The sequence below is a fragment of the Equus caballus genome, chromosome 1, assembly GCF_041296265.1.
Source record: "Equus caballus isolate H_3958 breed thoroughbred chromosome 1, TB-T2T, whole genome shotgun sequence".
Classification (NCBI taxonomy): domain Eukaryota; kingdom Metazoa; phylum Chordata; class Mammalia; order Perissodactyla; family Equidae; genus Equus; species Equus caballus.
Genome location: NC_091684.1, coordinates 109,986,085 through 110,001,191, shown reverse-complemented (window position 1 = coordinate 110,001,191; position 15,107 = coordinate 109,986,085). Strand labels below are relative to the sequence as shown.

The 15,107-nt window shown below is 48.4% G+C and overlaps 1 protein-coding gene across 2 annotated transcripts in view; it reads right to left on the bottom strand.

The window, feature by feature from the left end:
• SLCO3A1 (solute carrier organic anion transporter family member 3A1) overlaps nucleotides 1-15,107 on the bottom strand; it is a 295,928-nt gene that overhangs the window by 228,394 nt on the left and 52,427 nt on the right. For both annotated transcript variants that reach the window (XM_005602811.4, XM_023650742.2), the window contains exon 2: nucleotides 293-758. In XM_005602811.4, coding sequence (XP_005602868.3) covers nucleotides 293-758 — 466 coding nt within the window. The remainder of the gene's footprint in view (nucleotides 1-292; nucleotides 759-15,107) is intronic.

The following is a 15,107-nucleotide window of genomic DNA, read 5'->3' as shown; positions in this document are numbered from 1 at the left end:
CCCAGCTGAGCTCAAATTCTGCTGCACATTAGAACCACTTGGGGAGATTTTCAAAAGGGCTCCATGTTCAGGTTGCACCCCAGACCAACTACATCATTATTCCTGGGAGTACAACTCAGGCAGCAGCATTTCTCAAAATCCCAGAGCTGTGCAGCCCAGTCTGAGAACCAGTGCTCTTGGGCTAAATAAAAAGCTCACGGGCCCCCCTTTCCTTCCCCACACACCCTGGTTACTAACACAGAGCAGGAACCCAAAAAGAACCGCACGCCCAGGGCGCTGCTGCAGCTCCTACCTATGTAGAGAGAGGAGTCCTTCCTGCGCACGTGGTCGTCGATGTAGGAGACGCCCAGCGGCTGCACGGGGGTAGCACCGATCCCCAGGAGCACCTGGGCCCCAATGAGCAGCAAGTACATCATGTTGGTGGCGGTCCGGCTGCGGCAGATGAGGTCAGGGTCGGGCCCCTGGTCGCCGCCCGAGCCGTTGGCGGCGCAGACGTCGCGGCCCTCGGCGCCCCAGCGGATCTCGCCCGCCTCGTACTTGTACTGGTGCGTCAGGAACTCGGGCAGCGCCGAGAGCAGCGCGCCCAGCGCCATGACGATGCCGCCGCAGCCGATGAGGCGCGGCCGGTGCCCGCGCGCCCCGAAGTAGCTCACGAAGAGGATGAGCGCCAGGTTCCCGATCTCGAAGCTGCTGGCGATCACGCCCACGTCGGCGCTCTGCAGGTTGAACCTCCGCTCCAGCGTGGTCAGCACGCTCACCTGCGGGATGCAAAAGGAAATCTCAACGCCGACCCAGATGACACCACCGAGGCAGCCCCTTCCGGCCTCACAGGGTCCCTGCTAGTCCCAGACCCTCCCACCCTGCAATTTTTTTTACCAGCTGCAAAAAGGCACCTGCAGAAAGTGATTTAAACCTGAAGGGTCCGCGAAATGTTTACTTACTATGCTCATCCTAATCCAATGGTTAAAGAATTAACTTTGCCAATGGCAAAGAAGTTTTTCCTGGCACTTGTTTCTATCCTGAAAGGTTCTTTGTCTATTCGGGAAGCACAACTTCCACTGCCCCTAGCCCCACCATTTAGGGCTCATAGGACGCCCACAGTTCTCACGTGCTCTTTACTCTATCCTATTTAGAAGGCCCATGCTGCGCGGGCTGGGGAGCAAGGGCCTCTTTACCCAGAGGTTAGCAAAGCATACCTTTAGGAAATACATAAAACCAAAAGGAAACAAAAGCCTGAGTGGCAAAATGGACAAGCTAGATTAGCTCATTAGGATAATCATCAGCTCTTCCCTTCCTTCTAGAAGCTTCCAAACAAAGTTCCTTTCCCTGGAGGCCAGGTAAATACATCCCTGTTCTGTGCAGGACAGCTCCACTAAGGCCCCTTGGAGGGGGTATTTTGAGGACTTTCTCAACCTTTGTATTCTTGTCTGCCCTCCATTTGTTTACCAAATATTTACCGAACATCTGCTGTTGACCTGGCAGTGCCCTAGACGCAGGAGACAGAAAAATGAGGAAGTGATGACACCTGGCCTCAGGATGTCACCTAGCAGAAAAGTAAACAAGTACACAACTATAATGCAAAGTGACTGGATGTTACATTCATGCTGCAAACATCACACTAGGGGGAGTCAAGAGGGGATGCATTAGTTTAGGGCTTCTTGAAGTGGAGAGAAAATGCAAATGGCCTCCCTCGCCTGCTGTTTGCAGGTTCCACTCAGGGTATCATCAGCAAGACCACAGTATCTGTCGTGGAAGGGCTGACAGCCCCAGCTGGACAGGGAAGAACATTCCTGGCAAAAGGAACAGCCTGAGCAAAAGTCAGGTGACATGATTTAACAACAGAATGAAAAAGAGTTGGAGAGGCGGGTTGGTGACAGATTATAAGGAGCCACCGATATCACTCTCAAGAAATCAGGTAAAACCGGGCAGTAGGGTAGAAAGAATGCAGATGGTGGAGGAAGACCTGGTTTGAATCCCAGCTACTATTTCCTTAATTAGCTCTATGATTTTGGCCAAGTTACTTAACCTGTCCAAGCTTTAATTTCTGTGAAATAGGAGAAACAACTACCTGGCAGGATGTATGGGAAGATTAGAAATAAGCTGTGAAAAGTCCGTTAGCACAGACCTGGCAGGAGAGCATAGGGAGAGGCAGCGGAGGGGTGCAGAGCCAGCACTCGGGGGCCAGAACGCCCAGGGCCATCCTGATTCTGTGTGACCTTCGGCAGTTGACCATGTGCTTTCACTCTCCCATCTGTAACATGGAGAGAAGAGCGCTGCCTCTTAGAGCTGGTGCCACGAGTAAAGAACATACACGCTCAAATGCTAGGTAAGGGCCATCTAGAACCATTATCATCATTTCTCTGTGGGCATCCGGGAACATCAGAGATTCTAAAAGCATAAGAGTGACACCAGATGTGACTGCAGTGTGGACAATGGATGGCAGAAGAGTAAAGAAATGAATGCCAGCAGAGAAAAAGGCTGGACTATTACTGAGAGAAGGGAGGAAAAAAAGGCCGAATCAATACAGCAGCAGTGGAAATGAGCAGGGAAATTGCAGAAGCATTGTAGAGGCAGAATTCTATCCTCAGGGAGACGGGGCCGCGTCTGCTGATCAATTGGACATGTGCTGCTAAGGAAAGGGAGGAAGAAGGGTCTCATGGGTGTAACTTTCCTCCAAATGTATAAATAAGTGCACTGTTGTCAATATCCGTGCATCCCCACCCTCGCGGCAATGGCCACACATGTGCCTATGTGCAAACACCTGTGATGAGTAGCGTGCCTCTATTCTATTTGCCTTTATTATAGAAAAGTAGAGAAGCCCAGTGACTCCTCTTAGCCTCGTGTTCAACCCCACACATTTAAACAGACTTCTTTAGCCCCGTGGTTCTCAGCGCTACCTTCAGATGAAAGCACCTTTGGAAGCGCTAAAAATTTCAGATGCCTGGTCCCTCCCACGTTTCTGACTCAACCGGTCTGGGGAGCAGCCTGGGCCCTGGGATTTTGTTACAACCCCCCATTGGTGATTCTGTGGAGGGAGAGGAGCACAGTGCTAACACAGTGCACACATTGCTGTGGTCCTTCCTTCAGCACGGGTCCTAGGGCGAGTGCTGAGGAGCAGGGTTCTAACACTGGCACGGCCCCGTCTGTAACCAACAACAGGGCATCCGGGTGTCCAGCTATCGCCCGCATTCTAATTCTGATTCCTGTTTCCATTGTGCTTTCTAACCAAGTCAAGATCAGCTCACAACCAGCCTTGGTTATGTGGTTAGACCGTTATTTTTCAAACCAAGTATTTGCAATTGTAGATAAATGAAATTTAGTGAGTCCTAGTCTCATTAAAATGGCTTGCAAATATTCCCAAAGAAGTTCTTTCTGAAAGCTCTGGGCAAGTGAAAACAAAGGCTTCATTTATTCACTCCTCTCCTTCATAACACAAACAAGCGTGATAGAGTAAGTGCTCTCACAGAGGCTGACAGTAGTTAATGCAGTGTGGGAGCGCAAAGGAAGGCAGGCGAGGTGGGGAGCTTCAGGGGGCCTTCACCCAGGCCTTTGCACTGAGGCTTGAGAGATGCCCAGAAGAGGCCGGATGCATAAATGGAACAGGGATGGAACAGGGATAGATCTGGGCAGGGTCCTCTGGGTGTCCCAGTTCACCTCGAGCAGTCTGGTGAGTCTGCAGCCTGGTGACCTCCACCACAGGCGTAAAGGACAAGGGAAGTGGGAGGAAGGGCAGGCAGTTGGGAAGGGTTGGAGCAGAAGCCATATTTCATTTCCACTATGAGGCTTAGTGACATACATACCAGGCAGCATATCTGAAACATGACAACTGCTCCGTTTCAGCAGGTGTGACCTGTCATAAAATATCACGCAGGTGTGGACATTTATGATGACCGATAAGGGTGGTGGGGATAGAGACAGCTGTGGGCAAAACAAAAAATAATCAGCTCTTCTAGAGAGAGCACTGACGCCTGTGCCTGCAGCTCTTGTCCTGCCTCAAACCTGCTCTTTGCAGAGCAAGGCCCAGGGTGACAGGAAGGAGTAGGGTCTGCACCTCCTTGACCAGTGGCCTCTCACAGGCCTCAGGGACACCCCAGTGGATCAACAGTTAAGCTATGCAAACACTCTGAAAAGATGCTTTGCAGATCAATGAGATCGGAGGCTAATGTCTTCACTCACTCAAAACACAATTTTGAGAAGATGGACTAATTAAGTATGCATGAGGCCATAAAACCCACTTGTGGCTTTTATGTGGCATGAACAGTCCAGCAACGAGGACGATGCACGCTAAAGCAAACGGCTGTCTTTACTTAATGGTAACAAGATGGATGGAAAACGTCTTGATAATTAGAGACGAAGGAGCCGCAACTCCAGGAGGAAAAGAAAAGAGGAAGTGTCCTTCTCCTGCGCCAAGTGGATATGAAGTTATTATTAAAAGAATGCAACATTTATCAGGTTTCCACTACCACAATTCAAAAAAAAAAAACCCGGCTGGCACTTTAGAATCTCCGGGAGCAATTGTTAAAAATAGATTCCCAAACCCAGAGAGGAAGCTCAGGAATCCAAGGTTTTATCAAAGTCCTGGGGTCTCTGATGCCCAGCTGGGGCTGAATACCACAGGCATTCCAGGTGTCCACACACATACTCACCGTCAAGTTGGAGCTGTGGTTCTCAACCTTCAGTGGCAGCAAAATCACCAGGAGGGTGTCGGACTGCCGGGCTCCAGCCTCAGAGTTTCTGATTCAGCAGGTCTGGGATGCATCTGGCATTTTATAGTTCTGACACGCTCCCAGGTGATGCTGATGCTGCTGGTCAGGGGACCACGCTTTGAGAACCACTGCTCTACTGGACCTCTTCTCCTCACCAAGCCTACCCCCACTCAAGATTCAAGAGTTTTTTTAAAATCAGATACAAATTGAAAGCACACAGTCATTTCCAGTTCCTAGAGACGCGCTCTCCTTGTATGGGAAAGCTGGGTCGCATTTTGGGGAGGCTCACTTCTTAGGGTGCCTAAGGCACACTCAGGCCAACTGCAGTGATGGGGGCCCAGCCCAAAAGGGAGACTTCAGTCCATGCTGTCCTAAATGCTGTAAGACAGGAGACACCCAGAGACCACGGCCAGGTACAGATGGGCCCTTCGTCACCTTCCAAAGGGCCAAGGTTACCAGGAACTTGCTGAAGCAGCAGCCAAGTTCTTAGCAGCGGCAGCTGAAGCCCAGGACTGCTCCCAGAAGCCCTCCTTACTCTGGCTTAGGGAAAGGAGCCTGGATGGGAATCACCTGGGCAGCTTTTGAAACACACCAGTCAGCACCTAGCACCCCCACCCCCGGACTCTGATATAATTTGTGCCATCTGGGCCTGGGCGTGAATATTTTCAAAGTCCCCCAGGTGATTCTAATACACAGACAGTTGGAAGTACATGTGTGTGCATACAAGACACAGTGTGTGGACACTGCAGAGGGCTGTGTGTGCAGGGGTGTCTACAACAGGGTAACCTGGCCACATCAGTGCACTACCGGAACAGGGAGCCTCAAGTTCAAATCTAGCTTTGACAGCACTTGGCCAAGGCATTCTTTCTGAGTCTGTTTCCACACCTGGGCAGTGGGGACAACAATCCTTGCTTGAATGAGCATCATGAGATCGTGTATCAGAGCAGCTGGCACACAGTAGGTGCACGTAAAAGAGCTGCCCTCGTCACGGGTGTGCATGCTCTGTGTGACTTCCAATTCAATTCCACACACAGCGTGCCTGCTCTGTGGGAGGTGCAAGAAACCTAAGTATGATGGAGAGGCAATCCCTGCCCTGTGGGAGTTTGCAATCTGGGGAGAGCAGAGAGAAACAAACAACACAGCCTACAACACAGGGAAAGGGAACAGGGTGGCAGAAGCTTCAAGGGAATGAGAACATACATGTGGCTGCACATGGAGGAAAATGTAACTGGGATGCAACAAGGATGAACTGGATTTTCAAGGGAGGGGTGGGAGGTGCCACACTATTCCAAAAGCAAAGATCAGCAGCGTGTGGGAGGCATGGCATGATGGAAGGAAACTTCAGACCACCCCTGGGCTAAGGGAAGATGACCTTTTGGCCTCAGAGCGCTGTGAGGAGTAATCTGAGATACAACAGTCTTGAAGGCCAGGCTGAGGGTCCGCCCTTGATTTGCAGGTCCATGGGGAGCCAAGGGAGGTTCTTGAGCGGAAGCCATCCTTCAACATTATCGTGGCAGTGTTGCATAGCGTGGAGTGATTCGAAACTGCCGAGGCAGTTATTTCAAGAGGACTGGTGAGAAATGAGGCTTCAGCAGGGTACCACCAGCAGAACGTCAAAGAAGGGCACCCATGTGAGAGATGCCTCCGAAGTAAAGTGCAGTCAAGCCGGCAGCTGATGGGAGGCCCAGGTCAAGGAAGGCGGAGCCGAAAGGACCTTGAGGGGGTCTCCCCTGGCTCCTTCCAGAGCCCCTGTGAGGGCTGAGTGCTGGGAGGCTGGGAGGAGCCGGGGAGAACAGAGAGGCTGCATCTAAAAGCACTTCTGTGCTGAGGGGCATAGGACATGACAGAGGCCAGCAGGCTGCCCCCGGGGACCTGGAGGAAGCTGCACCCTCCAGCGACATGCACAGCAGCAGGGCCCAGGTCAGGGAGCAGATGCTGGAACAGTCCAGAAGATGTCAACCTCCCATGAAACTGCAGTCACGCAAAGCACCCTCGGCCCCCTGAAGAGGGATCAGCCCATTTTTTCTGAGAAGGGCCAGAGAGTAAATATTTTGGGCTTTGGGGCCTCATGGTCTCTGTAGCAACTACTCAGACTCTGCCACAGTAGGACAAAAGCAGCTTCTGTAGGCAATATGTAAATGCTGGGCATGGCTGCGTTCCAATAAAACTTTATTAACAAAAACAAGCAGTGGGCTGGATCTGGCTGCAGGCCGGAGCTCGCCCAACTGCTCTACAGTTCTCCATCTATCCAGTTTGGGAAATCGCATTATTCTACGTCTGGTAGTAAAAACACTGGCCATTCATAACAAATTTGTGAAGCACTCCTGTTGCTCACACAGCAAAATCATTCTAGGCACAACATTAATGCAAGTTGGTTTTTTGTTTTTTTTTTAATCCCAAGAAAGCAATTTGCAAGGCAACTTCAATTTCTCGTCTGATGTGCCAAGAACATGCTTTCCCGCAGGAAAGCGGGGGAAGGGGCTTAACCACCTCAACCCAGAGAGCGTGTCCCCGTGATGAAACCGCAGTGGCAATTTCATCAGGCGAGCAAGACACACTGAGGGCTTTTGTTTTTCATCTGAACAGCAGCTCCTGGGAGCAAGTAATTTAGGGCACTGGGGAAATGGCACACATAAGGCATTCACTTGCGAATTCCAGGATCCGAGGTTTACGGAACCAGGTAACGGAAGACAAGACATGAGCACCTCCTGTAACTGCCCTGGTGGTAAACAGATCATCTGCCTGCCCACCTCACAGGTCAGCCAGGGAAGAGAGACATTTAGTCAATGTTGCTTTATTTCTGGTGGAATGATTTAGCCTGTATTATACCCACAGAATATAGGGGTGTAATTTTACAACCATTTTTCTTAAAAAGCAGAGTAAGCATTACACGGAATATCTCTGATTTAGACCTAACTCTGGCCTCCAGTCCAGGCCAAAGACATCAGTATGTGTGAGGGGACGAGGGGAGGAGAAGATGGAAAACACGGGAGATTTTCGGAGCCACACACTAACACTGGACCCTTAGGCAGGGCACTTAACATGCCTGCAACTCCCTTTTTCCATCTGTAATGTGGAGATGATGATTCTGCCTTCACAGCTTGGCCATAAGCTTCAAAGTGGGGAAACGCTCTGTGCAATGCTGTCACTGCGAGTGTAGTTATGCCTGGGGTTGCAAATTAGCAACGTGGCTTCGCCGTTCCCTGCAGCAGTTATCCTGAGAGCCTGCCAGCCGTCTCTGTACCTGGGTCTTTTATAATAGGCATCATCATTTCCTTTGATCACTCCATCTGAGAGTGAGAGTCTCAGACCAGCTTTCCTTAGAAAGGCCTCATTGGTTTCTGTCTCCGAGTCCTCCTCTCTGGCATTTCCTGCATCTTTCTTCATTATTTGCATCTTCCTCAGACTATTTTTCCCTCCACACCCCATTTCTTAGTTTCTCTCATCTCTCTCTTCTCCTACTAACTTTCTTCCCTAAATGGCCCTAAAATATAAAGGAAGCATATTTTGTATTATTCCTTCTATTTCATGAAATCTTATGTTCAATTAATTCTGAGAGAATGTGTAACATTTTGTGAGTCTCTTCTAAAAAAAAAATCCCTAAATTTAATTACTTCCTACTTATAAATCTCATCATTGATTTTTCTCTATAGCTCAGTGGTCCATTATAGAAAAACAAAGATTCTCCATCCTGCCAGGTACAACTAGTGGAATTTTCTTCCACTCAGTTACTGAGCCTTAAAGTTCTTACCAGAAATTTTTGCATCAGGCTGATTATTATTATTAGTTTGTGTTTAGAAGCTTTCACACAATAACTTGTGACATTCTTTCAATTGACAAGTTACATGGTGCTGGTCTGTATTACTGGAGAAACTTCAAAAACAATAGGAGTTAAATGATTTTCTCAACATTCAAGAAAAACGTATAGAGGAGCAGACATAGTCTCAAGAAAGGGATTTCCATCTAACATGCTCACAATTTGCGCGCACACACACAAACTCCCCAGGCAGAACTGTTTCCACTGAATCAGGCTTCTCTATATGCTGGGCCTGGGCTTACTGTCAGATGAACTGAAAACCCCACACTGAGGACCCTGCCGCGCCAGGGACTCATCCAGGGGCTGAAGATGCCCTCAGCCAGCTCACAGGATAATGGAAGCAACTATGAAAACAGGCAGTTATCACGAAGTGTTCACAAAGTTTCTCTGTGCCAGAATACAGAAGCAGTCAGCGCCCAAAGAAACACAGTAGTTAGTACCCAGGAACACAGGAGGAATGCAGCATCAGGGCAGGCTCCGGAATGGGGGTAATGTTAATTACAATCACATGGAGCACTTGTTAATTACTTATGCCAGGTACAGTACTGATGGCTTTACATGTATCAACAAGTTTATTCTACACTATGATTCCAAGAGGGAGGCAGTTTTACTATCCCAATTTGACAGATGAGGAGCCTGAGGCCAGAGGAGATGACCATCCCGCTGACGGCCATGCTGCCAGTGGGTGGACGGGGTGCCAGGACTGAAGCCCACCCGCCTGACTCCACACCCGAGCGACCGAGCACTGTGCCCCTGCCTCAGTGAGGTCCCCTGACCCCCAGGGGGTGAGGGCTATCAGGCTCTATCAGGTAAGCAGAGACAACCCCAAGCAACTGGTAACCAAAGTTGCTGTAAAAAGGGAAAAAAAAAGCTTAGTTATTGTTAAAAGCTATGCAGGGAGGAAACGCGTTATAAAGTCAAAAATAATTTTCAAAACACTGGGTTGAACAAAGATAAACAGGTTTCTTTACGACAAGACTTAGATTTCCAAATTAACATTCATTGTTAGTCATCCATCAAAATATATGTTATGTCGCATTTCCTGAAACTCTCCTGACTATGAAAACGTTTTTTTTTTAAATACTGAGCATCCCTTGAAAAAAATATACTTTCAGAAACACTGGGTTAAGGCGGATATGAGAAATGTTTTTAATTAAGTACAGAAAAAGCTCTGCTTCTCCTAGAAACTAATTTTATTGCTTCTTTCACCCTACCTACCTCCAACCAAAGGCTATTAAACAGGATGATGACAGCTGGATTTCCCTTTTTGCTTTGCTTACCAGGAATCTCAGAGTCAATCCTGCAGCCATGCTAGAGCAATGGTGTGGGATGCCAAGGCTGCATATAAGCATTTCATTTCTTTTTCTTCCTGGTCTTCAAATTCTACTTATAATTCCACAGGAGTATATTACTTATAAACTGCGTCTACCAGGGCAGGGTACAAAATCATTATACATAGATTTCTCAAGAGCAAACCACCAGACAGGTAGGCTTAAGCCCTAATACCAAGATAATCTACTTCCACCTAATTATATCCTCTCTTGAAAATGAACCCCACAAATAAGCTGATAAGAAAATAATACGCTTACCAAAGCTTGCGTGTCCAGGTGTAAGATAAAACCAGTCAGAACAAAATGGTTTTGTTCTGCCCATGTGCAGCATTCACAAAGCTTCCAGAAGACTAAGAAAGTCTAATTCTAGTGTCAGAACAGTGAAAGAAAGAGCACAAGCCTTAAGGGTTCATTTTCCTCAGTCTGCGCACACCAGCAAGTTGCTCTGACCCAGCTGTCGGTGTTTCCTCTGTTCCTTCCCTGCATGTCAGGCACAAACACCCTCAGCTGCACCCAAGACACACAGTGATCGATCAGAGGACCCACGGATGTTACTGCTCAAGGAGATGTTGAGGAAGACCTAGCCCATTGCCCACATTTGACTGGGAGGAACCGGAAGCCCAAAGGAGGGAAGTAATCTGCCTGGGATCACACACTTCTAAGTGACACGATGTCTCCTGATGCCCAGCCCAGTTCTGTCCCCAGTGTCATAAGAAAAGTAGACATGTCACTCCTTGGCCTCCCTCCGCCTACTACTTGGATGCATGTTACCTTGTTCAAGGTGCTAAAAATGCTGCACCAATATATATCAAACTTAGTACCAGAAGGTGTACCTGCGATTGAACAAAGCAGTGGAGAGGTGAACGAAGTGCAGGTTGTGAGCACAGTGCCCCTTCCTGCAGGAGCCAGAGGTGGGATCCTATTGGGAGGAAGAGGTGAGGAGGGAATGCGCTGCGGGGCGCCCACCTCACCTCCACTCGGGAAGAGCTGCCCTCCTCCAGTCAGCATGGGTCCTCCGCCCGCTCATCCCTTCTTGTCTCCAGAAGACCTTTCTCCACCGCTCTGCCCTCTTTCCTTTCTCTTCTCGCTCTCCCCTGGCTCCTTCTTTACCCTATCCACAAACTTGCCCAATGCTCATGCATGTAAAAACAACAGCTTGAAGTCATCTTTCTTGTCACTGCCTCCTGCTCCTCTTTGCCTTCCATCAAGCGTCGGAAAGGAAGTCCACAGCTCCCTGTTTCCTGGGCTCACGTCAACCCCATTGCACTACTATGTGATGGCCACAGCAAGCTGCCCTGGATTAAGGTTCCCAGTGAGCTCCCACTTCTTAAATGCCCTATCGTACCAGGTTTCTTCGATCTCGGACACAGCTGACCACTCTGTCTTGTGACAAGCACAACTCAGCTGTCCTCCATTCTCCTCCTCCCTCCCCGCCTGCTCCCTCCCCACCTCCTCTCCTGTAGTTCTCTATGGCCAGAATTCTCCAAGGTCACATCTGAGTGTTCTTGAGTCACTGCACTATTCTCATGGGGAGATTCCCACATTCTCCTGTCTGTCTCCTCCATGCTGATGACACCCATCTCTTCCTGCAGCCACACTGCACCTCAGTGCTCCAGAGCCCCCTCCCCTGGATGGCCACAGCACCCAGCCTCCACAGTCTCACCCCAGCATTCTGCTCTTGACCACCCAGCCCTGCCCACACAGCCCTCCGATCCCTCTCCCCATGAACATCAATATTTCACTGACATCTGCAAGGTCCCAGGCCCTTGACACATGACAGTCATCCCCGGTTCCACATCCCACCCGCCTTTGCCCCTCGTCCTGTCACTCCCTCTCCTCACTCCCTCATCGGGACCCCTCCTGTCTAAGCTCAGCTGCTCATCCCCCTTCCCTGAATTCTCCCAATGTGTCTGCACTGGCTGCCATCCTCTTCCCTGTCTCCCCTCATTCAATCCATCCCCAATTCATTCTCTACTTAAAACTCTCTTGTGATGCCCGCTGCCAACTGGAAAAGCCGGAGCTCCTCACCTTGGGGTAACAGACCCGCTGAGGGCTGGCCACATGCTACCTCTCAGCCTCCCTCCTGCAGCAATCCCGACTGGCACTTTCCTACACTGGCCTGGATCTCTCTCATCCCCTGGCCTTCGAATTGGCCAAAATACGGCCCGGCTCCCTCCACTCACCTGGGAAACCCCTACTTCTCCAGCAGCAGGCAGTCCAAATGCCACCTCCTCTGGGAACCCTCCCTGCCTTCCTTCACCCTCTCCTTTGCAACCATAGAACTTCATACAGACTCCCATAAGGCTGTCATTATTTTGGCATGTCTGGCGTCCCTCATAAAGGCTGAAAGCTTCTTGAGGGCAAGGGCTGTCTTATCATGTCTACAGTCCTGCTCCCGAGCACAGAGCCGGGAGATGGGGGCTAAGCTAGGTCACTGCATCCAACTGTGCAGGACATACACTTTCCTGCACGAATGTGTCCCACTGAGGGGGTGAGTGGGAACTGAATTCAGTTTGTACTCCCTTCCCCCCAGTTGTGTCCACTGGAGGAAGGAGGACCAATTTCCCATTGCCACGATGGCTCTGTATGGGCGATCGGCAGCCTGGGTTGGTGAAACACACTATAAGGTCCCCCTGCCCTCCCACAGCTCCCCGGTGGCCCTTCCCTTTGTGCAAATACCTAACTAAGCATCATGGCCAAGCTTCACTGTCTGGAGTGCCCAATGCAAGGAAACTTCTGCATTGGTGGCAATCGTGCCAATTAACTGTTTGGAAACATGAGTGTGCAGACCTGTCTCAAACTCAATATGTTATGTGAGTAGCACTGGGCATTTTAGGCAGTTCCTGGGGCTGGGAGGAAAAACACACAGGAGCCCAAGACAAAGACTGCTTGGCCTCAACAAGGCACGCAGCCATCTGTTCCTTGGGTCCCCTGCAGTCTTTCCTCCTCACACCTGCAGTTACTGTGAGAGCTGCCCTTATTTTCCCTGAATGTCAAGCATCACTTAGTAAAGATGATCTGAGGGTCAGGTGAGCTGACTATGTGCAAGGCACCAGGCCAAGGATACGGGGGCTAAAGTCCTAAATAAAAGACAGTCCCTGCCCTCACTGAACTAATCATAGGAGCTAACATTTGGTAGCATTTACAAAGAGCCAGCACTGCTCCCATGACACTATGTATGCTAGTCCATTTCATTATTACAACAACCTCATTAGGTAGATACTATTATTATCCCCATTTTGCAGATGCGGAAACAGAAGCCCAGATGTTAACGTTAACTTAACTAAAGTCTTGCAGGTAGTAAATGGCAGTACCAGGATTCAAGCCCGAGTAATGTGGTGTCAGAGTCTATGCTTTTAACTGCCACACGGTTTTTCTTCTGTAGAAGATGGGAAAAGAAAATGGGGCTGAAATTGCAGTGTGAGAAGCTTGGGAAATCCTCTCCTCAAAGAGCAATGGTGAAACTGGACAAAACTGTCACAAACAACCATTTCAAGACTCCGGAAATCAACTAAAACATACAACAAATTGAGGAGCGTGTATTCATGGAAAACTTCTGAACCTCGGGTAAGAACAGTGGGAATCTGGGGTCTTTCCCTCCCTCCCATGACTTTCCCATGTTGGCTGGCACAGTTCCACTGGGCGGGCTGGCTGACCATGCAAACCAGCAGCCTCATTGGAGGAAGTCTGCTTGATTTGAAGTGGAAGGTGAAAACCCTACACTCAGTGGTGCTGTCAGTAAGGATGGAAATCCCAATAGCAAACGAACAGAGAAGTCCACTTCAGCTACTCTGAGGGCATGATGCTGGTTGGGGCAAGCACCAGACTGGCAGACTAGACAGAAATTTAACAGAAAGATCAAACATAAGGGTCCTCGATAAGCTCTCCACATGTCTCTGGTTGACTGAAAGCCTGTGCACAAGTGGAGGAGAGACCAGAGAGGGTCCATGGTCTCTACTCACTCCTGGCTGACTATAAGCCTGTGTGCATAGGAAAAGGAGATGCAAAGGGGCCCAGAAGAAAATAAAAGCTGGGAAGACTTAAAAACTGCCTTAATTTTGAGTAAAATCTTAGTGCTTGGGGCATCTGAACACAAACTCTGACCAGTCATTGACTATGCAGACATAGAGGTGACCCCTAGGAAGCCATGCTTAAAAATAAAAACAGGAATTTAGGACATGAAAAAAATGTAAAAACCCATAAGAATTCAAACAAAAAACTGAGCCAAAATATCAATGGCCACATACCACAAGACACAGATTCCACAGATTTAGTCCAGGCAAGTAATTAAACAAATAGCAAAGACAACAAACCTCAGGTGGGACGGGGGGAGGACAGAGAACTGAATCCAGAGTTGCAAGAGTATATTATCTAAAATATCCAATTTTCAACAAAAAATTGAGTCATGCAAAAAACAAACAAACAGGAAAGCAAGGCCCTTCCTTAACAAGGGGAAGAAGCAGTCAATAGAAGCAGTCTCAGAGAAGGCCCCAGTGTTGGACATAACAGACAAAGACTCAAAGCACCTCCTATAAATATGTTCAAAACACTAAAGAAACTCATGTTTAAAGAATAACAACATGATGATAATAATCCAATAAATAGAGAATAGACAAAATATTACAAAAAAAGACAGATGTTAAAAAAAAAATGAACCAGTGGAAATTCTGGAGTTGAAAAGTATAACTGAAATGAAAACTTCACCAGAGGAGCTCAGTATCAGATAGATGTCAGAAGAAAGAACCAGTGAACTTGAAGATAAATCAGTAAGTGTTATCAATCTGAAGAACAAAGAAGAAAAATGAACAAAATCTCAGAGACCTGTGGGACCCCAGCAAGCACACCAATATACATGTAATGGGAGCCTTATAAGGAAAGAGGAGCGAAAAAGGCACAGAAAAAAATATTTGAAGAAATAATGGCCAAAACATCCAAAATGTAGTGAAAAATATGAATCTATAGATTCAGGAAGATCAACAAACCCCAAGTAGGGAAAAAGCAAAGATATCCATGCCCAGACACATTATAGTCTGCTCATATATATGTTGAAAGGCAAAGACCGACAGAAAATCTTCAAAGCAATAAGAAAAAGAACAACAACACTCATCACATACAAAATTAACAGCTGACTTTTCATCAGAAACAACCTACATCAGAAAGCAGTGGAAAGGCAAATTGAAAGAACTGAAAGAAAAAACTGTCAAAAAAGAATTCCACATCCAGCAAAACTATCATTTGAAATTGAAGGCACAA